The following is a 25,498-nucleotide window of genomic DNA, read 5'->3' on the forward strand; positions in this document are numbered from 1 at the left end:
AAATACTTATTAGCAAAGTACATGGTGGCGATCAGCCCTATCCCTTTTGATAGGGCTGATCACCTGCGAGGTGGTTACCCTCAATGTAATTGGGGGAGGTTGGTGGGGCCTCATCTTCATGATAGCGGCGCCTGACGGACTACAACAGAAGTTCCGGGCGCCGCCATGGGGCCCCTGGTGGAGACCACCAGAGGGGGCTTTTAGTGGGTATCCCGCCTATTTTACAGACGGGGAGTCCCACATAACCCCGACATTTATTGTCGGGGTATGCGTAACGCATGTTCCCCCTCTTCAAAAAAAAAGAGTCACAGACTTGGAACTTGTTCGAAGAAGGTTCGACAGAGAAGCATCTTCTTTCGCATAAGTTTCTGAAAATTTGTACCATGCATGTACAAAATAATATATTGTAACAAATTGCATTGCATTTAAATTGCCAGATATTTTTATATCAGCAATTTAGAGTTTTTATGTAAAGCTTTATAGAAATGAAGGGGACGCACAGGCTTGGATAGAAATGAAGGTTGGAGAAACGGAGGTTGTCCGGAGAAGATTAGCTAGACAGAGCATCTTGTTTCACACAAATTTCGGGAAATTTGTCGAATAAGGTAAATCGACAAAATTTGTCAAAAGACATAGCATTAAAAAAAAAGAAAATTATACTTCATGCCTCGTTCTCGAGATTACAACGTAGTATCGCTACTTGTCGCTAGTAGTCGTCACTTCAGAGCCATAAAAAAAAACAAAAGGAACTCTCTGTGCCTCCTCCTACCTAGCTCCATATTTCATTACGCTTTGGGCGTCAGTCATGTCCATTTTGATAGGTGTTGGAGTTGTTCGTTTCTTTTGATATTAGGAAATCCTTGTGAAGAATGGCTCGCGACAAGAAGTCTCACAAGCATAAGCGTTCCTCGCGCGAGACAGGGAAAATAATAGGTATATGGAGGAAACTTTTGCGAAGATACGGAAATTAGAAGGAAAAATCGAGGCGAAAAGAGATGGCGGCAGCGCGATGCAGGAGGCGTCAGAACGCCTAGCTGTTCAGGGTGAGTTGTAGAACGGGCGGAGAGTTCATTTTAAGATGAAACATAATCCGTACATTGGACAAACCCTTTCCCTAGAGGTGGGTAGTCATTATTTTCGGATTTCTTCACTCAGGCGATAGTCAGGAAGAAAACGTCACTCAGGTTATGATGCATGAACAAAATATAGAGAGCGACGGAGAGCGCTCCGTGCAGAACGCAGACAAACAGTCTGAGGTTGCAGTGGCAGGGGGCGACTCGCAATTAATTTCGCATAACCTAAGTGGAATTGCCGCAACTTCACAGGACAAGGTGGAGGTCCCTGACAAGCCGGCAGAGGAACAGTTTGTGTTAGATGAGGAAAGAATTAAATTGTTGGGTGATGATCCGGCAGCGAATAAACAGGCCGAGTTAAAGCTCGATGCCGATGTAGCTTCGCGGGTGACAAATTGGACGGTTATGGCTTTGCCGAAGGAATTAAAAGAAAGCTTACTTTCGATGTTGACCTAGCACACCTAGTTGGTGTTTTAGTTTCTTCTTGTCCGGCTATCAAGTATGGCTGGATGCATTATAAGATGTTAGAAGGGCAAAAATATCTTGCTCTTAGCGCAAACAATGGAGATCATGAAAGATTTATGGTGCTATCAAAGGAGGTTATCGAGGATCTGGAATGGTGGAGAGATCGCCTTATGGCAGCGAAGGCCAGTTCGAGCCATTTGGGAGCCCGGGCTCTATGATGTTTACCATAGCCGCGCGGAAGGGGAGCTGGAAAGCCAATGATAACGTGGGCGCGCCACGGATAGGGAAAACTGTAGCAGTGTGCAGTGCAGTCTCATACCCGTACGATAGGCTTGAATGACTGAGATTCTTAGGGGTCCCAGTCATCGCTGCCACTGGGGATCCCAAGAGGGCCAGTTATTTCACGTGTCAGATTCTATTGCGCATTGATAACACGACGGCGATAGCCTATATAAATAAGATGGGAATAATTCGTTTTCCCGAACTAAATGGGGTTACCAAAGAATTATGAAATTGGTGTGAACAAAGAACAATATGGGTATTCGCAATGTATATTTCTTAAAAAAATAATGTAGAGGCCGACGAAGAATTACGAATAACAAATTTAGATACAGAATGGGAACTAAATGATGAAATTTTCCAAGCGATTGTTAGGAGATTTGGCATACCAAAGATCGATCTATTTGCAACTAGATGTAACAGGAAATGCAAGATTTACTGCTCTTGGCAAAGGGATCCCGAGGCGTTGGCTATTAATGCCTTTACAATAAACTGTGTCTAAATTACTCGCGATGAGCACCAATACACTTGCTGGAGGGACATAGGAACAAAAGGGGTAGTTCAAATTGGGGATGGATCCCTTATCGCTTAGAGTATATAAAAATACACGCGCTCGAGTATCAAAACAAAAGGATGCGCGACGTATTGGTTACAAGAAAAGATGGGCCATAGGGGGAGATATTACTATGAAGAGGTGGACACTGCGCGTCTACAAGGAACGCACGTCCGATTAGTCCTAATATAATGACATCCCTATGGCCAACCATTTCTTGCACCCAATCGTCAGGCGTCCTTCTGGTTTGATATTCGCGCGCGTGTAACTCGGGTAAGCTCGTGGTACAGGTCACGCCGTGATACTTTTTCATTTACCTGTAACTCGAAATTGACTGATTCAATTTAGATGGAACAGAAACTAACAGACAATGCTGATCTTCTAGTTTATGTTGTGGTAAAATAATCAGTCAATTGAAGTTAGTGTGATACAGTGAGAGAGCATTTTGTTCCGGCAGCGCATTATTCGTGAAATTTTTCGTGCTGTTTGTGAACGATCGCGTGTTTATGTATTATATGTGCTTTAGAAGATAAATTCAAACTGCAAGTATGTGATGGTAAAGTGACACTTTAACAAGTCTTACTCTTGAAATTATCATACAATAAGGCATCAGTGTTATTTTGCTTATGAAAAATGACTAAATTCTTATTTTTCGTGCGTCCGAGTCTGCACTTCTGATTGTGCTGTTCGAGAAATTCTGATGGCAAATACCAGATACCATGTTTCCTTGCGTCTCAGCATGTAAAGAGCCATTGGAGGAAGGAACTGGACGAATATATGCACTCGCATCCTGGAGAGAAAGCCAATAGATTTGATTTTAATAGTTTGCTCACTCCAGCCTGGCTATCTACTTTCATTCCGAGCATAATAATAAGCAGTTTTCGGAAGATGGGAATCTTTCCAATAAACAAAGCTGCTATTACAGATGAAGCTATAACTCCATCTCTTGTTACGGAGCGATCACAGGCATATGAAGAACCTAATGCTCAGGAAACATTAAACTATTCTGCAACTCCCCCATTCAAATAAAGAACGAGTTCCACCAAGGAATGATCCCAGGGGAAAGGTAATGTCACCAACTTCAGCATCCTGTTCTTCAACATCTTTTGCTACCATAGGCTACGGTGTTGAAACTCAGATATTTACTCGGTCTCCTATGCGTCAATCCAATCATTGAATAACAATTATATAAAAATAAACTAATGTAAAATAATATAAAATAATATAAAAAAAGTAGCTGATGGCCATATCACGGGCTAGCGAGAACTATCACGGAGTTACCAGAGCTATCACGCAGTAACCGGAGTACGTCATGACAACTTAATTTTGTACATGTTCAATAAACTATACGTAGTAAATTTCAGTTAACCTATTATGTGTTTATTTGATGTCTGATCTATCATTATATCCAAGACACACTTTGAGAATATGTAAATATTAGCAGTTAATAGTCAAATTCTAAAACTATCACGGACTTACCCCAGTTTACCCTACTCGAGCGATAAGGAATTTGAAGGGACCCCGCGCGCGCAAACTACCTGTTCCTGGGTCCCTACGCGAAGTAGGTTGGCCCTCGTCGCGAATTATTGCGTGTAATTTTATAATACAATAGCGTGCGGATTAGATTGTATAGATTAAAATGTACTTTTACATTATAATTAGCAGTGGATTGCTGATGTCGAGGAAAGCACCCATTTACAGGAAACCAGATGTTTTGCTATGTACCAGCATTGGAGTAAAACTTACTTAAATCTACCTACTTAAGGGATTTTTAAATTTTCATTACAGGCATTGTTGAGCCGTACATTATCCAGTCCACGTCGATTGTATCATTTGTTCAGTCGAAAACCATTCCCATCCGCAACTCTAAAGGAGATGCGGAAAACATAACTCTGTTAGAATAAATAGTCCTTGACTCGGGCTGTCGGTTTGGAATACGGCGAGTTGACGCATCCCAGACGATGAGGATCGGGTTCTTGAGGGCCCACCATGGGTCCGACCGTTCAACGGTTTTCATCGGTTAATGGATCGCCGTGACGTCAAGGCTTGCGGTTTTTCCCACGCGTTGCCGAGTCAAGACCATCATGCAGAGGAGGCCAACGCCAACGCATCCCACCCTAAGAAGGCGCCATGGAAGAGGTTGCGAAGTCGCAGACCGCTGATTGGGTAAGGCCCATTTTTCCAGACCGGGAAGGAGGGTTGAGGGCCTTGGAGGAAACTCGGCGACAAAACCACGGGCAGAAGTCAATTAGTTTTCGTTGGATATAGACAGAACTCTTGTAACATAGACGCCATTCGTCTTTAAATTGTATCAGACGAATTCCACAGTTTTCTTTCAACATCTCATATTGTTAAATTCTACATTAAGTTTGTGTTAAAATAAACAGTTTTGAAAATCTACTTGACCATTGTCCCTATTTGAGGGTGGCCCTTCTAGTCGGCACTCAAGGTGCAAAATTAACAAACCTGAACGAGTTCAACTCAATCACGGGATTTAGCAGGCATAGAAACAAAGTGGAAAAAGCGACCTTCATTATTTTCTTCGCTATTCCGACCAATTGCGATGTTTTTCAAAACGACGAAACACGCCACCTACTTACGAAACTAATACTTCTAGCTTCTAAAAAAAAATCACGTCGTTTTGACCATTTTTAAAAATGTTATTCTGTTTTGAAGGATGTACGAATACTTTTGTCACCTACTGACTGAAAGAACTGTACAGCAGGCTTGCAGAAACGGCTGAATTGGGACCGACCGGGCCAGAGCGAGCCTCCTACACAGTTGTCAGTGAAATTAGGGACACCGCACGGACACGGAACGGATACGGAACTGATACGGAACGGATATGTGTCCGCAGACCTTAATGAGGATTGCCTGCATTTCGATATTGCGAGAATCAGTAGAGATTAGATTAGAGGACTTAATAAAGACCTCTAGGCCTGGATCTCTTCAGCCTCTGTTAAATTTACCTTTTTTCAAGGAGAAACCAGGTCTCTGTGTCGCGAAAACGTTGATAAGGTACCTAGGGGTGATTAAGAATATTAGAGGTAGCAAAGCGAAACTATTCTTATCGTATAAAAGACCTCATAAGGAGGTTACATCCCAGACATTAAGCCGTTGGATAAAAGCGGTATTAAGAGAGTGTGGAATCGATAAGATTTTTACTGCGCATAGCACACGACACGCGTCAACGTCCGCAGCTTCTAAAGAAGGACTGGACTACGACATTATTAGAGCCTACGCAGGCTGGTCGCGCGATTCGAAAGTTTTCGCTAAGGTTTATAACCGGCCTACTGTTGAAAAAGAGGGTAACTTTGCAAAGACTGTAATAATTGAATAAATCTTGTTTGCTTGATTAGCATTATAATTGGATAAACGAAGGGACAATCCAAATTTGAGAAAGCTCTAATCATCTACGTTGTAATCTCGAGAACGAGGCATGAAGTACATATAATTATAGATCAAACGAACTTACCTTACTGAAGTTCGATCGTAATTATACGATTGCCTCGTTCGAGATGATTACAACCCTCCCCGAAGTCCAACCCGAAATTTCGATAGAGTATCTCTGAACTAGATGAAATATGGGGCTAGGTAGGAGGAAGCACAGAGAGTTCCTTTTGTTCTTTTTATGGCCCTGAAGTGGCGATGACTGGCGACAAGTAGCGATACTACGTTGTAATCATCTCGAACGAGGCAATCGTATAATTACGACCGAACTTCATTAAGGTAAGTTCGTTTGGTCTATAATTATGGCGGACTGCTTGCAATGTAGAGCAAGTCACATTAGTGAAGAAAGTACGCTGAAAACACATCACCCTTGATACTTTTCAATCTTTTGTGAAAGACATTCCTAATACTTCAAAATCCATAGTAGTTGCCACGCTATTCATTAATTCATTAATTTTATTAGTTTCCCATTAATAATATTTCAATTGACCAATAAACGTACTAAATTTATTTTATTCCAACACCAATAAATATTTCCTGCAACAAGACTTTCTGCCATTCGCTCTCACCTCCTTTGGACAACATTTTGTAGTCTCTACACTTACTATAGCAAAATGCCACTCTTTTTCTATAAGTGCTACGTTATGTTGTAACTAAAAATGTGTTTTTTTTTATATATTTACAGATAATCGAAGCAAAAGCGGAAGAGAAAGTAACCCTGCTGCACGAGCAAATGATAAAAATCAGCACGTTTTCATGTATAATTTTATTTTCGAGTTTTAAAAAATATGTGTATACAATCAAAGCCGAACTTTATTATGAATGTGGAAAAAATGTATAATTTAGAGGCGAAAAAAAATTATTGGGGCATAGTATTATATTATGAAAATTATCTGAAGTCATTTCCTATGCAAATTATATTTGTAAAAAGAAGTGAGTGGTAAGTGTACGCCAAGTACATGAAATCAAATAAATCACAAAAAATAGATGATAATAAGAATTACGAAATAAAAAAAAAGATGTGAAATCAAAATGAGCTGCAAGTACATAAAGGTGCTTTCAGTCAAATACTTGGCGTGGCCAGGTAAGGTCAAGGTGTCGATGAATAAAATAAGAATTATTTAAAAACGCAAAATAATGAAAGGGTACTCTTATTCTCAAAGTTTTAAATTGACAAATTATCTGAAAGCTTCTGAGGGGAAAGGTATAGGTGTCGATGAATGATCTTGGAATTATGTTAAAACGCAATATAATGAAAATGTACTCATATGGTCAGAGTTTTAAATGGAAAATTTATCTAAAAGCCCGCGAGAGAGAAGGTATGGATATTCATGATCTGAGAATACTTTGCCTGGCCACGCTAAGTATTTGACTGAAAGCACCTTTATGTACTTGCAGCTCATTTTGATTTCACATATTTTTTTATTTTGTAACTATTATTATCTTCTATTCTTTGTGATTTATTTGATTTCATGTACTTGGCGTAATTTTTTTACTTTTTTGAAGTTTTTATGGAGAAATTCTATTCGTTAGTACTGTATCTAGAAAACTAATATTTAAAGAAATAAAAATCATCCGCCAGGTTAGACGCCATATTGGACCCGCCATTTTGTTTTTTTTTTGCACTTTGACTTGAGATTCGTAATGAGCTACATCGAAAACCTTAGTATACTCATTTTTGTACAAATCAAACGTCCCCTTCATGTTTTGGCCAGGTTACCTAATAAAATATAAAGATAATATGTCACATCGTGAAAAATTAGTTAGATATATACTTAACCCTCCGTATCCTGAACCTGGATTAATTATGACCAACCGTTTCAGAGCGCTCACGCACAGAGTAACAGAACTGTTTATACTGGTCGCGGCCAAGCGGTCACTTAGCTATCGTCGAGGGGGGTCTCGCACTTGAGGGTGCCATAAACCGTGATTTTCCGGCGACTGTTTTGGGGCCTAAAGAATGGGAAGCTCGAAGCAACTGCGTCGCCTTGGGGCATTCGCAGATGTATAGTTGACAACGACGCTTCGCTGTTTTCTCGTGGTTTTGTCTGTTTCTATTATTTTTGTTGGCTTAGTTGTTTTTATTGTTATCGTTGTTATCGTCGTTATCGTTGATATCATTGCTATTAAGGTCGTGTTCAGATATATTGGCCGGTGAGTTTCATGAGGGTCGTTCAAGTGCTCACGCCGAAACCATACACACATATCAGATTCAGATAAATTAAACTATATCTTGAGAAGTATATCTGAGTCGAGAACTAAGGTTTCAGCTGGAGAACTGCAGAAAAAAACGTAAATTTCGTAAGGGGTCACCCTCGTGGTACATAAGGTATGCAAAGAATTTTACTCAGTAAAAAATAAGCTAAGAGAAAAACGAAAAGCGAGAAATTGAATAATCAGATAATATAAGAACTTACAGAAAGTCAGATGAGCGAAAGAAATACCAATGAATGTTGTTACGTCCGGAAGGGACTTTTTACAGATCACCCCGAGCGGTTGGAATGATCTGTCAGGTTTGCTCTCTATTAAGGTGCTAAAGCACGCCTTGACTATACTTATCAGGGAGAAGGAGAAGAAAAGGGTGTTGAATAATATGGTGCAATGGAAATTATAGGAATAACAACAATGTATAAATATATTCTGATAAAAGGTGAGTTACAAACTACATACCCTAGAGACGGCGCACCGTCTCTGCTGACGCTTGCGTGCCGCTGAACCTGTCGTAGGTCGCGGGCGCTCGCGTTACTCTCGGGTAACGCTCGGAAGTCGGTGAACCTGATGTCTCTCGGTTCGCTCGCTCGCTGTGTCGCTATCGGATGACGCGATGAAGTCGCTGAATCTGGCGTCAGTCGTTTCATTCGCTCGCTCTGTTCCTTGTCTTCGCGGTCGCGGTGGCTCGTATCGGCGCGTAAATGCACTTCCGGCAAGGCCGTTTCTCGGCGTATCGGAACGGAGATATACATCACTTAACCTGATCGGCTAGGCACGATTCGCGAGATAGACACTGAGGCGGAGGAGCGATCTGGACGGCGCGATTCGCCGTCCATACTCCCTAATTCGAGCTGTGAATCTAACTGTCGCTACCGAGTCCTCCGGCTGAGGGCTGCGTATCGGACTCTCCAAATCGACGGAGGAAATCGCCCCGTCGGCACCTGTCGATCGCTCCTTATTTCCAGATATCGGGGCCCGGACCATCAACGGTCACGTTGTGCTTACGGTGATAGAGTCCCCGGTTCGGTGACCTGCCTGCCACGCGCGAGGCGATTCGCTTAATCGCCGTTACGAAGGAAAGCGACGCGAGTACAGCAAGCACGGGATGAACCGATAGGGGTAGTCAGCACTCAGTAAAAACAGATCCTATTTAAAATGAGGCAAGATAACAAGAATGAAAACTCTCTTAAGGAGGTGGAAATCCCAGTGCACAGTCTACTAGTAGTACTACTGAGGAAATCACCAATGGAGTGACATGAAAACGAGTAGTAGATGTAGACAACCCAAACAATGAGCTCATAGACCCAAAAAAACCTCGAGTGGACCTAAACAATACTTTGAAAGGAAAGGTGATACAATTTACTTTGAATGCCTTTAAAAAGATACATACTGCAGCAAAACTGATAATGGATCAACATTGGTTGCCAAGTCCAAAATATTGTATTTACGTGCTACACGGTACTTAGACAAAGATACAATGAGACTAAAGGGACGTTAGAGAACAGGATTACAGGAACTACCTTTGTTATAACTGTGAAAGCAGGAAAGTACACGGTTGAGAGAGAAACCGCATATAAGGCTGTGGAGGAAACAGCTAGAGAGGTTGAGATACCTTTTCCTAAATACGGCTTAAATGACAAGGATAACTGGTACGGAATAGCTAGCCCTTTTCTGAACTTTCTGTCCGGTTTCGCCTTGAGATTTACCGAATTAAGACTGAGGCATCATGAAATGAGCATTAGAAAGGATAGGGATGAGTCCACTTCTATCAAAGTGTCACAATTCGGGCTGTCTGGGGGTCTACCACGTGTTGCTAGAAGGGGTTTCATTTCCCCGTAAGAAAAGAAGAGCCATGGTGCAGTCTATTGGTCCTATGGCAGTGCTGTTGAATTATATAAAAGCTGAGCCCAGATTTGTAAAAAAGTGGGAAATTGCTGCGAAAAGAACCTTTTCTCATTTCCCTGACATAGACAACATCCTCCATCTCATACAAGGAAAATAAGCTGAGACAATAAGACCCATTGTCCAAGCTATGGGGGATCTTGCTCGTCTAGTCACCTTAAGACAAGCTACTAGAGTGTTCCCACCTCCGAACGCATATTTCAAGATACTCTCAGACAACGAAGAGATAAGAACGAATATCAACTTCTCAGGAGCAGGAGCATTCCTTTATTATAAAAACTTCCAGAGCATGAGATGGGTAATGGACGGTCTGATGAACCGATAGGGGCATGTAACAAAGTACGATTTTAAAGTAAATTTTGAAAGGGGTCATTTGACCCCGCTTGGTACGTTTAGTGTTAAAAACATTGGAAGCGTAGAACAGTTGTGCTTGTCATTACCACACTCGAATGCTGACGTGGAAAGATTTTTCTCGCTTGTGAGTGAAATCAAAACGAAAGACAGGACCTGATTGAAACCAAGTATGATACGTGCCTTGACGAGAATACGATGGGATCTGAAAAATAAAAACAAAAATTGCAGTGATTATGAAATCACTGACAAAATGTTGTAATTATTTAACTCGAAAATGTATATATGTACACGAATCTGTGCCACAAGATTTAGCCGGCATTATATGTATTTCCAGACAAAACGGACGACAGTGGGAGCGAACAAATCGATAACTAATATTATACAATTTGTATATGTATTGACTTGTATACATATGTATATGTTTATATTTATGTTAAGTTATTATGTATACTAGCGGAAAGTGCCCGGCGTTGCCCGCGCTTTTCATATGTATTTATAACGGTAATAATATTTTAAAATGAACTGGCTCCTTCATTAATTATTACGCAGTGCTTACTTACATATACTTCATGACCCATGGCTTACATACATTATATCTGTACATAATCGAGACTCGCGCGCCAGGACCGCGCGCTTGTCCTTTATCACGGCGGAGACTTTACGCGTATGTACACTTGTGCAGCCCACGCCTGTAGTGTACGTTTCAAAACTGTGAGAAAAACTAATCAATTCTCGAAATAACCGTGAACATACAAACAGAAGAACGCCCGTTTATAATACTGGCGGTTAGTAGAATTTATGAAAAGAATAGTGGTGCTAAGAAACGAGTGGTATAAAATGTAACAATACTGATAGTGACAATAGTGAAAGCCTCAAAAACATTATTTGGATGAGAAGTCCAGCTGCAAAGCCTGTTTGCGCGTGAATATCAACGCTCCTAAACGGCTAATGACGTGCCTGTGACCGTGAAAGCGTCAAGCATCTCCAACAGGCTGGCCAGGAGTACAGACCATGAACGCGGTAGGGAGCGGTGGAGGCGGTATCCTCGTATGTATAGAGCATGGAGATAGGAATATAGGGACGGAGGAATAGTTGCAACATTAGGCACGGGGAGTGATACGTATTTGAGGGGGGGGGGGGAGCACCTGCATCTGCCTGGATTTGATTGGTTGCATTCTACGCATGCTCCGTACCGCTAATTATGAAAAAGTGTTTGCTACAGATTAGTATATACAGACGTCTAATTGTAAGTATATACTAACGAACTGATTATTCATTATAAATTGTAAAAATAATGAAACTTGAAGAGAAATATGCATTTATAATTATTAAAATAATACCACACTACGAGAAACACTTCAAATATGACTGCCACTATCGCTGCGTGCCAAACGTTCATCATTACACATCACTGCGCTTGTGCGAAGCAGCAGCCAATAGAAAGAAGGCGTATGTTACCTCGTCGCCCCTCCCGCAGGGATGTCACCCTCCGCAACTATTCCTCCGTCGTGGTATAATTCTATACCATGGACATAGTAATATAAGGACGAAAGCAATAGTTGAGGGGGGTGAAGCAGCTTCCGGGGAGCGGGGAACTATGATCACGTGGTATGTACTCTGGTGCCGCATTGGCAATTGGTTGTGGATTGCAAGCGCAATCGTTTAAAGATGGGGAGGAGGAGGGGTCCTAGCGGCCTGTGGAGGGACCTCCGCTGTTTCCGTTGATGCTCTGCCGCAATTTTCAACGAAACGAAAATAGTTAATCTTGTCGCGTAACGTTGAGGTGGTTACAATTTAGTGGGTAATTAGCTCAGGCGAAGGGGAGCTCCCCCATTCTACCCCGGCAGGGTCGATCCACGGCACATCCCGCTCTTGTGGGGGCTCCAGGGGCCTGGACGCCTCCAACACCGGGAATGCCGGCAGGTAGCGTGGGTTGAACTCCAAGATTGTGCGAATCAACCCCGTGCAATTTTCGGGGAGGGACAATTGTAGGTGTCGGTCTCGACAATGGGTGCACCTTGTGAGAGCACCGCCTTCACCTCTTTCGCTAGCCAATGCATCTGAGTATTATGGTATTGAGCGAAGTCTTCTGGCGGCTTCAGCCACGCAAAGGCGTCACACAGGGTTAACGTCCTGTGGACCCTGTGCGCCCACACCCGTCCGTGGCTTCTATCAACACTCCTCTGAGGCCTCACGCACAATCTCCTCCCGAAAGGTGCTCGAAGGTGCCGGGGGAGCACCGCCTCTGCCAAGGAGGTTCTTCGATACTTGCTATCGTTATATCGCGGAGTCTTCATTTTTTTTTTTATAACTAAAACTTGTCGGTGGTTCGTAAAAGTTTCGTAATGACTGTCACTCGCTCGCTTGATTGATGTCTTATATGCTATTGTCCCTACTACCTAATTTTCGCAGCAGAGCGCCTCGCGGGGGTCGGTACTGAGGATAACGCGCGGTGGTTTTCCCTGTTGTCAGCGAAACCACGCCTAAAATACTTCGAAGTATGGCTCGGTACCCGCGAAACTTCTCGCTCGTTCCACGTGGGTTTTCTCTCTTGTCCTTGTGGACGGTATAACGGGTAGGTCGGGAGGAAAAGATGTAATAGCAACAGGACGGGGTCTGGAAATTATTTGAGGAAGGGGGCGGTGTGGTACCATTTCTATATTGATCTTTGCCTCTTTCCCTAGGGGTTCGCAATGTTGTGTCCGGCGTGCTCTCCACAAACGGTATCCAATCCAGACAATAAAAAGGATAATGAAAATTCCTCCCAGTCCTGACATTGCATAGGTAACATAAGTCGATAGAATTTTGGTTCGATGATGCGTGGCCAGTTCCCTTGCCTGTCTTTTTATGTTTTCCGTGTGAATTGCATCTTGAAGGGTCCCCTAAGGTTCCTTTCCTTGATGGTGTTACATCCCTAAATATAACTTTAATTTTTCTTTGTTAATAAGTGGGGTGCGTCTTGACAATGCATTAAGCATTCTGGGAAAACCCTAGTCGAATGCGCTCTTGCTTACTGTATTTTATCTTTGATAACGGATACCTCCGGTGCTGGGACCGTCGTCGTCGCGACACTTGGTCGCTGCGCAGTACTCTGATCGTGGGACTATGCTGATGTCAGCATGGTTCTCTGAAACTCGCTCAGAAAAAACCCAGTGGTTCTCATACCTTGCGAAACTTATTAATGTAAGCGGCGGGGATGCAACTTGGCAATGCGTCTAGCATTTTTCCTTTTAATGTTGTAAACATTATAACGATAGGCGAGCGTTCGTCTCATGTAAAAGTTTTATTTTTATGTAATCAATTCGAACGTTACTACTGCAGAGGTAACGGAGGGCCAATATTGGCATTAGCCATTATTCTGGGGGATACCCTTGGCTCTTCAGCCTCTCTAATCCGAATTAGAGAATAAAAGAATATTCATTCACACTTGAACTTTACACTCGAACAAAAGTTATTTTTCGTTAAACCTTCTGTAAATTAATAGTAACTCAGTGCGGCGGCCTGTATAGGACGAGATTTTTGACCCTCGTAAATAATCAAAATTCTTTAATCATCAAATTAACAATTTGTACTATAACGCGCGCGGCATTCCTCCGACTAGACCGACTTTAAATGTGAACTACCAGTAATTCCACGTTTACCTGTTAACCGCGTTACAATGGTCGGCCAAAATTTTTACGTGATGTTCCTTGAGAGTTGGCAGGATTTCCGAAATGTTGATGTCAATCGATGATTAGTAGATGGTTGTTGTAGCGGTCATCGGTACGGCAAAATATGAACATTTGGCGTACAGATGGTCGGCATGGTTTATGACACGCGCGCCAGCAAAACTATTTTTGAGTAAGCCGCTTTCCGTTCTTTTCGTGATTTGAACAAAGCATGTTTTCTTAGAGACTTTCGTTTACGGCCTCAATAGTTATTGCGGGTATCGTAAACCTTGAGTTTCTGTAGGGCCCACGGTGCGGGGCCGGCGGCCTGCGACCGGCCACGTCACGCACCTCGGGGTCTGGGGAAATTCTGCTGCGTTACCAGAAGTATTTCTCCCGCCAAATTTCACCCCCGCTATGGTGGAAGCGCGCCGTAGACGCGCGAAATAGGTGGCGCGATTTAGGGGTCCGAACGATACCGATTGGTTGACATCGGCATCGGGTCAACCAATTAGGAGGAGTTTTCTACCCGCGCGCGTCTTGCCGGAAAATTGTGCGTCCGGCAGACGTCAGTCTTCATCCTGACCTCAACAAGTCTTAACGTTTGAGCAGATATAAGTCACTGAATAAAAGACTCACGTTGAATGTTATTGTGTGTTTCAATTCGGGAACAGAACCTATCCTTCTATTCCTTAAGTTGTCAATGCCTCTGTGTCGACTGCGGATGCCCAGATCTGATTGGTCCCGATTTTGGCCAGACAATCCCTCCTCAGTTGTAATATTCCTGCACCCTGGAGCACTTCATATCCGGCCGCGTGCTTGTTGCATTGCACTTGCAGTGCCAGGGTATCTCTGATGCAAAATAACCAGGTTTTGTGTGCGACCATCTTCTTGAGGTAAATTCGGCTTCCAGGGAGGGCTTGGATGTTGCAGCTAGGCCACTTGATGTTTTGTGGTTTTAATAAGGCATCCGTTTCGCAGCTTGGTGCTTTTTCCAAGTCCTGGAGTGGTAGGCTGAGTTCGCACATGTACATCCGAGGGTGTCTCTTGCATCCTGTGATGTAGTTCTCGTTGGGCATGAAGTATTGAGAATTGATTTGGTTGATTGCTAGATATTCTGTTCTTGGTTTTATGAATATAAGGATAGGAACATTGGTTGATATAGTCTGTAACGAAGGGTACGGTTGTAGGTAATAGAAGTCGAAAGGAACTTGATCCAGTAAAGGAATGTCGAGTGACAAGATGATTCGCCCCTGTGAATAAGCTACGTTTAATTTGGTCACCCCTTGTAGCTGTTCGGAATATAATTCTTCCGGGGTCCGTGGGAATTCGTATGGCGTGGTTTCGCGAATTCTTTCGCAAGTCCGCGCAAACTTACTAGGGGACAGAACGGCGGGATGTGCAATACCGAGTTTCGCGAGCGCGTCCGTAATTATGAGCAGCGCGGTTACATATTCGTCCAGGTGCCTGGTCATCATAAACGTCCACGTTGAAAAAGCTATTTCTAATTCTATTTTTGTTTCACGCTGGTCTAATTGAAGTGTACCCGACGTTATTTCCTTAATTATATTGCTCATATTTCGCACTGAACCCGTTACAGCTTTTAACGTGTCGTGTATATCTTGAAATTCGGATTTTATAATATGGTTTCCTAACAATTTGGCGAGATGGTTTTGATCTTTGTACAGTTTATCTATTTCCTGATTATAATATTGCGCGTCGTCGTTGCCCAGTATTCCGAAAAGGGCCTTGCTCAGCGATCCGAAGAATCCCAATGGTACGTAGTATGCTGAGTAGCAATTCCTCGTAACGTTTACCGTCGAGGAGTTTTCGTTGTAGAGCCGCGTTAAGGGCGTCGGCCGGACCAGACATCCAGTTATATGTCTTACATATTATTTTCATCCGGTCAATCTGGGGTTGGGTCCGTGGTCGCGAGGTCAATACTTCCGCGACTTCTATACCCGTGACCAGTCTCCATTGGGTGTGGAAGACTCGAAGAGGTCGGATCTTTTCGTAGTACAAGCCCGGGTTGTGGGTCAACTGCGATATTTAGTAAGCTCCGTGGATGATGTTACTATTAACGATCGTCCACAGGGACGCAAACAAAAGCAGCCCACGTCCGTCCATGGTGGCGATAGTACTAGGGATTTCCGAAAATGCATTTCACGGGGGAATTCTATTGTTTTACGAAAATGACTACTGCAAATACGAAAAACAAGTGAGATAACAGGAAGGAAAGGAAGGAGATAGATGTACGGAGTGTGGGACTTTGGTTCGGCTAAATGAGCCCTGTCGTCAGTCCGTTGTAAGCTTAAACCACATTGAATACGCTCCATTGGCGTCAAGACAGTTTATCTTTGATCTAAGCATGTTTCTGATGAGTAACCTCTTAAATGAGCAGAAATTGGGACATTCACCTTACATAAGTGATTCCTCACGGGACATAGGCGTAAACGGATCTCGAGCTAATTGTCCGAAAACTATTTCGTATGGGGTGAACTTTGTCGCTTCGTGTACCGATGTGTTGTACGAGTACATAGCGAACGGAAGGAGCAAGTCCCAGTCCTCGTACGTTTCTAGATAATGTTTCAAGTACTCAGTTAGGACGATGTGACTTCTTTCAAGGGAACCGTTGGTCTGCGGTCGGTATCCCGACGTGGTTACGTGTTTAATTTTGAATGTTTGAGCTGTCCCTTGTATTATGTTGTTAATAAAACTCGTCCCGCGGTCCGTGAGGATTGCAGCGGTGCGCCGAAGATCGCGATAAAATAACGCGATAACGCGTCGACCACGGTGACGGCACGTATGTCTGGTAAAGGAACGGCCTTGTAAAATTTGGATAATTGGCACTGCATTGTAAGTACGTGACGATTTCCGCTTGGGGTAGGGGGAAGTGGTCCTACGGTGTTCAAGGCTACTTTATCAAAGGGCCTTGTAGGCGTATCAGTGATTAACATTGGTTCCCTTGTTTTGATGCGTACCAGCTTTTGTTCGTGGCAGCTCTGGCAACTTCGTACGAAATCCTCTACATTTCGGCGTAAGCACGGCCAGTCAAATAGGCTGCGTATGCGTCGATACGGCTTCGTCACGCCCTTATCCCTCCTATCAGGCTTTCGTGATAGTGACGGATAATGTCTTGCTGTTCGTTTTCTGGTGGTAATTGAATTTCGCCCGTGCAGATTGTAATTATGATGGGTGTACGTCTGAAAATAATTTTGAAGTGTCTTTGGAGCGTTTCAGTGTTGAATCGGTGTAGGGTTTCGCCATGTGCCGCTACCCGAAACGAGCGGACGCGTTCGTCCTCTGCAGCGTCCCTGAGCGCCGTTAATGCTGACACGAGCTCGACTTCTCTCATCATTTCTTTTCATGGTAAAAGCTGCCTGCTCCGACGATACTGAAAATTTTTTCTTCTTCATTATGGGTGATTATTACGTGATTTCTAATTAATTCCTCAGATAATAATTTTGTTTCGTCGAGGAGCCCGATAGCTTTTAAGGTCTCACAATTTGGACCAGTTAATATCCTATCATATGATATAAACTGGGCATGATTATCTGGAGCGGACGCAAGCGTGGTCTTTACGATTTTACTTCGCATTGCGTTGGCTGGGTTTCGCCTTCCAGAGCGTCCAGCGTGTTGTTCCTGAATCTGGGTGACTTTCCCATGGTTGTTGGAAAATTTGGAGGGTCAAAGAATGGCCCGTAGGTTGTTTCTTGGAACTCCGTCTAGTCAGGCATTCTGATCTCGTCAGGACTGAGGCTTATGGTTGATTTCCCCCTGGGGGCGATCGGTCTTTCTGCTCCTCCAGTGTCTCGTCCTCAGAACAAATCATGGTTGACTGCGGGATGTTCAAGGCTTCTGCGTGCAGAGGTATTCCCCGTGACACTCGCTTCTTTGGGCCTGATCGTAGGTCCGTCTTCTGAGGACTGACGTTTTCGTGGTGGTTCGATGTTTCCTCCTTTTCCTTGGAGGGGTACTCTTCGTCAAGACTCTTCAAGAGGGTGATTTCTTCCTGCGTAATTGGGTCTACGCAGGAATCATCGCTTAAGATGGTGGAGTCCTCATCGTTTTCTTCTGGATCCTCATTTTCTGTATCCAAGAACTCGGGCACTTCCGTCTGCCCTTCTGTTGTATCCAGAACGGTGGAGTTCGCCCTGCTCTCTATACCGGCTGCGTTATCTCTTTCTGTCGGCTACGGCTCCTGTTCGAGTTCGTATCCCTCTAACGTGGAATCGAACGATGGTGGTTCTTCATAATTCGGTCTGGGCATGCCTTGACAACGCGTGCCTACGTGCGTTCCTATACCTTCCATCTCGCTCTCCGGCGGGGTTTCCTTTGTGGTAGTCCGGAATAAGTACGAGACCGGGTTTCGTGAGAGCGCGTCTGGGCTTACTCGACCGGGTTTATAGACGATTTCGTATTGATAATCGGCGAGCGTAATCTTCCATCGGGCGAGTCGCGACACCGGATCTTTTACCGAAGATAGCCATTGGAGCGGCCGGTGGTCGGTTACCAAGAAAAATTTTCGCGCATAAATGTACGTCTGGAATTGTTTTACGGCGTGGATTATCGTGAGGTATTCCTTTTCTGTTGTTGAGTAATTTTCTTGGCAAGGTGTTAGTACCTGCGAGGCGTACGCAATTGGCGGGTCTTCGCCTATTTTTCCTTGGCTCAGAATCGCACCGACGGCTACGTCGGGCGCGTCGGTTGTAATGTTAAATAGTTCGTCGAAATTTGGATAACGTAAGACCGGCTCTTTGCAGAGTGCTTGGCACAGATCTTGGAAGTTTTCCTGTTGTTTTTTAGTCCAAAAGAATGGAATTTTCGTGCTTGTCAAATCTGTGAGTGGTCTCGCGCGTTTCGCTATTTCCGATATAAAGCGACGATAGTAATTCGCGAAACCCTGGAACTGTTTCAAATTTTTCCGGGTTTTTGGTACGGGGAAGGGATGCTATGATATGACCTAAGTATATGACCTTGTCCTTCAAGAACTTGGCTCCGTCTATAGCGTCAACTTATGCTCGCGTAAGCGTTCGAAGAATCTCTGGAGTCGATGTTCGTGCTCCGCGAGCATGCGCGAATACACAACTAAGTCGTCTAAATACACGAACAGCTCCTTACCGACAAGCCCTCGTAGCACTGTGTTCATTAAACGTTGAAAGATGGCCGGGGCGTTCTTTAATCCAAAGGGCATGCGGCGGTTTTTGCACGATCTTCGGGGGCCATAGGAGTTTGATGGAAACCGTGCGCTAAGTCGAAAATTGAGAAATATTTGGCTCCGCCTAATCGTTTTTGCGTTTAGGATTCTGAAATCTGCCACCACCCTCCATCGTTTCTTTCCTTCCGGGTCCGCTTTTTTCGGGACCACGTGCAGCGGTGAGTTATGTGGTGACGACGAGGGAGCGATTATACCTAGCTCACCCGGGTTGTGCATTTGTTTGGCGATTTCCTCGTCCATCAACGGGGAGTGCGGGTATTGTCGGGTGAATACAGGCGTTGGATCGGTCAACGGGATGGTGTGTTCTATGGTCGTTGTTCCTTCCAGTGGGTCTCCGGGTACAAAGAACCTATCCGAGTGCCTAATAACTAAATTTTCGATCAATTGACGCGGTTCCGGGTCCAGTTCTTCCAGTTTCAGGGTCGTTACTATGTGCTGTAATCGTTCTTTGGGGGGGGGGGGGGGGGGGTTACGTTCGACGCGGTAGTCTGCCAGATCTTGATCTTCATTTGCGTTGAACTCTTCTCCGAAAGGAGGGGAAGAGCACACCCGCTCGTCGCCTTCGGGACCGTCGCGGTTTTCGGGAAAGCAGATGTGTACTTCACTCCCGTTGGGCCATAGTTCTGGGTGTTCCGTTAGGTATGTCTGGAAGTCCTCGAGGCTCCGTTTGCATGCCCCCAACGAACTTTTTAGTTCTTTTGAATTGGAGAAGTTGTCGGGGCTGATCGGGCGGTTCGCTATTACCATCGTGCGTTGGTGTTAAGAGACAATGGCTTCTTCCTGAAGCAGATACGGGCTCCCGACCAAGCCCGCAATCCTTTCAGGTAAATGGGGCATGTTTATTACGTAAAATAGCGCTCAGCTGCCGTTAATTTTCAGGCGAGTCGTCCCTAAAGTCATAACCTTTCCGTTCAAACCTCCGACTTCGATGGGGTCTCTACTTAAGATTGGGGCCTCCGAACTCGCGAACCGTATTTCCAATAAATTCAACGCGGAACCCGTGTCTAGGATGAATTTTCGCTCGCCGTTGTCCAGTTGCTCGGCCTTGACCCGGATGCGGGGGAGTCTCCGCGTCCGAGAACCGTCGCTGGCTCTGATTTCGAGGTGATCTTTAGGCCTGCGAGACGGACCCGCCCGCCTCGTTTTAGTTAAACGGGCGGGCGCACGGGTAGTTTAAATGGTCGCAGTTTTCGAAAGAGGTTTCGCGTTACATCGGTCTTCGCGATTCGCAAGTTTCATGTCTTCTTGCTTCGCGCGGTTCGTATGTCCGTGATTCGCGAGGTTCATACGTTCTCGCTTCGCGATGTTGTGGCTGTCTATTATCTCGGGGTCTTCCCCGTGCGGATCTTCGCTGCGGAGCGAACGGTCTGCGTTCGTAGTCCAGACCTAACCCAGACCTTGCCTTGTCAGCAGGATCGTTGTCCTCCATTCTGTCCATCTTCGCTGAGAATCGTAAGGGGACGGGGGACGCGCGCTCCGGGTGGACCCGTACGTATCATCGCGCAACAAGCCGGACATTTCTTGTTCTCGCCCTTGTGCGTACAGCGCTAAATCGAACGCGTCGTCTAGTTTCTGGATTTGATATAGTTACTTTAGTCGCAATTCTTCGGGGTATTCCCATGATAAACGAGGAACGAGCCAATCGCTCCAGGTCCCTCATGGTCCTCTCATTATTCTCTCCGATAAATTCATTAACCCTTACGGTGATCTGTCTGTACAGGCGGCTGACGCGGCGAATAAAATCTATTATGTGTTCTCGGGGAAACATGCTTATGCATTCTAGCTCTAATTGTAACTGCTCATAACCCCGGCATGAGGAGTATCGGACCCTTAGAAGGAAGAGTAGATCGGCTACGCTTTGACAACCCTTCCCTTCGACATTGTATCTAATAGGATCTTTTAACTTGTATATTAGCTCGGTCAGAAATCTCTCTTCCTGATCGGGCGGCACACGCTTTATAGCGCACTGTATCGAGGCAGGGAAGTCCTCTAAAGATACAAAGGTCGAAACGGGGAACGTTGTCGAGCGCCCGATACACTCTCTCCTCATCTTCTCGGGAACGCCATACGTCTATTGCAGACATTCCTAGGTCGTTCGTCCGGGAGTCGAGGGATGGTCGACTGCCCGAGGTCGGCGGTAGGGGAGGAGGGAGAAGAGGAGGATAGGTAGCAGAGGCTTGGGAATTGGAGAACGGTTGAGCTATGCAGGATCTCGTGAGACCACCCGGCATTGCTATGCAGTGCTTAGCAAAGGGCATTGTGTAGTAGGAAGCTTAGTCAAGTTACGAGCAGATAAGATTGCGACAAGTCGCGGTTATTAGCGACGGCGCGATTCTCTTCTTTCAAAGTGTCACAATTCGGGCTGTTTGGGGACCACCACGTGTTGCTAGAAGCGGTTTCATTTCCCCGTGAGAAAAGAAGAGCCATGGTGCAGTCTATTGGTCCTATGGCAGTGCTTTTGAATTATATAAAAGCTGAGCCCAGATTTGTAAAAAAGTGGGAAATTGCTGCGAAAAGAGCCCTTTCTCATTTCCCTGACATAGACAACATCCTCCATCTCATACAAGGAAAATAAGCTGAGACAATAAGACCCATTGTCCAAGCTATGAGGGATCTTGCTCTTCTAGTCACCTTAAGACGAGCTACTAGAGTGTTCCCACCTCCGAACGCATACTTCAAGATACTCTCAGACAACGAAGAGATAAGAAAGAATATCAACTTCTCAGGAGCAGGAGCATTCCTTTATTATAAAAACTTCCAGAGCATGAGATGGGTAATGGACGGTCTGATGAACCGATAGGGGCATGTAACAGAGTACGATTTTAAAGTAAATTTTGAAAGGGGTCATTTGACCCCGCTTGGTACGTTTAGTGTTAAAAACATTGGAAGCGTAGAACAGTTGTGCTTGTCATTACCACACTCGAATGCTGACGTGGAAAGATTTTTCTCGCTTGTGAGTGAAATCAAAACGAAAGACAGGACCTGATTGAAACCAAGTATGATACGTGCCTTGACGAGAATACGATGGGATCTGAAAAATAAAAACAAAAATTGCAGTGATTATGAAATCACTGACAAAATGTTGTAATTATTTAACTCGAAAATGTATATATATACACGAATCTGTGCCACAAGATTTAGCCGGCATTATATGTATTTCCAGACAAAACGGACGACAGTGGGAGCGAACAAATCGATAACTAATATTATACAATTTGTATATGTATTGACTTGTATACATATGTATATGTTTATATTTATGTTAAGTTATTATGTATACTAGCGTAAAGTACCCGGCGTTGCCCGCGCTTTTCATATGTATTTACAACGGTAATAATATTTTAAAATGAACTGGCTCCTTCATTAATTATTACGCAGTGCTTACTTACATATACTTCATTACCCATGGCTTACGTACATTATATCTGTACATAATCCAGACTCGCGCGCCAGGACCGCGCGCTTGTCTTTTATCACGGCGGAGACTTTACGCGTATGTACACTTGTGCAACCCACGCCTGTAGTGTACGTTTCAAAACTGTGAGAAAAACTAATCAATTCTCGAAATAACCGTGAACATACAAACAGAAGAACGCCCGTTTATAATACTGGCGGTTCGTAGAATTTATGAAAAGAAAAGTGGTGCTAAGAAGCGAGTGGTATAAATTGTAACAATACTGATAGTGACAATAGTGAAAGCCTCAAAAACATTATTTGGATGAGAAGTCCAGCTGCAAAGCCTGTTTGCGCGTGAATATCAACGCTCATAAACGGCTAATGACGTGCCTGTGACCGTGAAGGCGTCAAGCATCTCCATCAGGCTGGCCAGGAGTACAGACCATGAACGCGGTGGGGAGCGGTGGAGGGGGAATCCTCGCATGTATAGAGCATGGACATAGGAATATAGGGACGGAGGAATAGTTGCAACTTCAGGCAAGGGGAGTATATGAGGGGGCGGGTGGAGCACCTGCATCTGCCTGGATTTGATTGGTTGCATTCTACGCATGCTCCGTACCGCTAATTATGAAAAAGTGTTTGCTACAGATTAGTATATACAGACGTCTAATTGTAAGTATATACTAACGAAGTGATTATTCACGAATATAAATTGTAAAAATAATGGAACTTGAAGAGAAATATGCATCTATAATTATTAAGATAATACCACACTACGAGAAACGCTTCAAATATGACTGCCACTATCGCTGCTTGCGACGTGACAAACGTTCATCATTACACATCACTGCGCTTGTGCGAAGCAGCAGCCAATAGAAAGAAGGCGTATGTTACCTCGTCGCCCCTCTCGCAGGGATATCACTCTCCGCAAATATTCCTCAGTCGCTATATGTCATAGGACATAGGAATATAGGGGCGTAGCAATAGTTGAGGGGGGTGAAGCAGCTAGCTTCCGGGTAGCGGGGAACTATGATCACGTGGTATGTACTCTGGTGCCGCATTAGCGATTGGTTGTGATTGCGCAAGCGCAATCTTATTTTCATCGGCTAAGAGTGAATCAGAACCAGTTGGAATCAGGGTGAAAGACAGAACCAATCACCAATGCGGCACCAGAGTACAACGTGACTGTGTTCCCCGCTCCCCAGAAGTTGCTTCACTCCTCTCGCCTGAAGTCGACAACTATTAGCTCGTCCCTATATTCCTATGTCCATGGAGTTATACATACTAATCCGACTCCCCCCCCCCCCAATCGCTGCTCATGCCGCGCCACGTAGTCTGTACTCCTGGCAATCGTGATCCCCACCACTGTGCGGGGAACCGTACGCGCATCTCTTGCGCGCACAGCGGTGGACACCTCATAAGATAAGATTTATTTGCCTCGCTTCACTATTTCGCTTATTACTCAGCCCCATTTAGTAATATCGAGATGGTATATAGTATAAAACCTTCGCAAATGTTGTCTCTACAAATCTGTGAAAACCACAGAAGAATTGGTTGAGTAGTTTTCGAGTTTACCGCATACAAACACAATAAGGTAAAAGACCCAATACGTGGACACATCCCCAGTAGCTGCAAACTGGTGCAAATAATACTGATTAGTACATTAAATATTCGCTTTATCCAAAAAAGAACTATTTTATTCAAATATTCAAATATTCAATAAAATATATGATAATTATTTACTTTAGTGATTCCTCACCGATTTTGATGAAATTTGGATATGCTGTAAAACTCCACATTCTGAGCAACTTTTTCCTATACATGTTACCGCCGCTCGGTCTTAGTTTCCGAGATATTCGCAAAAATATTTTTTAAATTCCTTGTTTTGGTGTGTTAATTTGGGTTAGGTTTAGTATAAATAAATATAAGTGCTCATCACATTGAACATTATTTTCAATTATTATTTAGAACCCGAGAACGGGCGAGAGGAAACGAAAGAGTCGACACTTTGATACTTTGTTCCGCTTCGTCTTTCAGCTCGAACTCGAGCTCGACACGCGGGCGGGCCTACAATGCATCAGCGCAACTTTTTCCTATATATGTTACCATTGCTCGACCTTCGTTTTCGAGATATTTGCGAAAACTTCGGTTGACATATTCCAACACAACGCATTCCACTTTTCAACTTGTCTGGGGTATTAGTATTGGTTGGGGCTAGATCAGTGTGGGGGGGGGGGGGGGCGTAAAGCATGGTGGCGAACGTCGGCGAGTATTGTCCAGCTTTTGGGCCTGCCACTTCTGGCGTAAACCATCTCCCGGTGTTTGCTATTCCAGCGGGTTTTCTTCCGGTTGAAAATCAGTAAATTTGCAAGCGCAATATCTCGAAAACCAGTGGAAATAAGGTGTATACATTATAGATTATTGAATTTGTCTTGGAACGCACTATCAAGTGATCTCTAAAAAAAATAGTTCCATTTAAAAAATCGAACTTGACCATTGTATCTTTTAAATAATAATCGGGAAAAAATCATCTTCGCTAATAAATTTGCCATCTTGGACCATGCAATTCCATATAAATATTTTTTTTTTCATCTCCAATACGTTAGAGATATCCAGCTATTCAGTGTTCCCGCGGACACACTGTATATGCTGGTGTGGAAGTGACATTCGTGGTTAGTCAACGTATGCGACCCTATTGGCGAATGTCGGCGAAGGCCCGCGCCATCTGTTGTCGGTTTTCGTCCACACATTTCAAAGGGAATTTGGTATGCATTGCGCTTCGCATGGGGGATAGAAGCAGATGAGATAGGGAAGACCATGTACTATTACGGCGCGAACAGAAGGCTTCTGGCAGGCAGTGCCGACCGCCGCTATGACGATTGGTTTTTGTCACCGGTTGGTGCACACTCACAAAAATAGGGCACACGTATTTTTGTTATTGGCAAAATCG

General features: G+C 44.2%; 2 protein-coding genes across 8 annotated transcripts in view; one reads left to right on the forward strand and one right to left on the reverse strand.

Annotated features, from left to right (window-relative positions):
- Positions 1–25,498, reverse strand: part of Tlk (Tousled-like kinase) — a 262,049-nt gene that overhangs the window by 91,703 nt on the left and 144,848 nt on the right. The gene's annotated exons all lie outside the window — the stretch shown is intronic.
- LOC143372327 (uncharacterized) lies at positions 314–1,705 on the forward strand. Its single transcript, XM_076818411.1, has 2 exons — positions 314–1,043; positions 1,156–1,705. The coding sequence occupies exons 1-2, from the start codon at positions 938–940 to the stop codon at positions 1,527–1,529; spliced, it is 480 nt and encodes a 159-aa protein (XP_076674526.1). The 5' UTR covers positions 314–937; the 3' UTR covers positions 1,530–1,705.

This window comes from Andrena cerasifolii, chromosome 8 (genome assembly GCF_050908995.1).
Source record: "Andrena cerasifolii isolate SP2316 chromosome 8, iyAndCera1_principal, whole genome shotgun sequence".
In the NCBI taxonomy this organism is placed as follows: domain Eukaryota; kingdom Metazoa; phylum Arthropoda; class Insecta; order Hymenoptera; family Andrenidae; genus Andrena; species Andrena cerasifolii.

Bases quoted from the DNA above. Each gene is read 5' to 3' on its own strand.
- LOC143372327 (XM_076818411.1), top strand. From the start codon at position 938: ATGGAGGAAACTTTTGCGAAGATACGGAAATTAGAAGGAAAAATCGAG. The intron at 1,044-1,155 runs GTGAGTTGTAGA...TTCTTCACTCAG, and splicing joins AGAACGCCTAGCTGTTCAGG to GCGATAGTCAGGAAGAAAAC.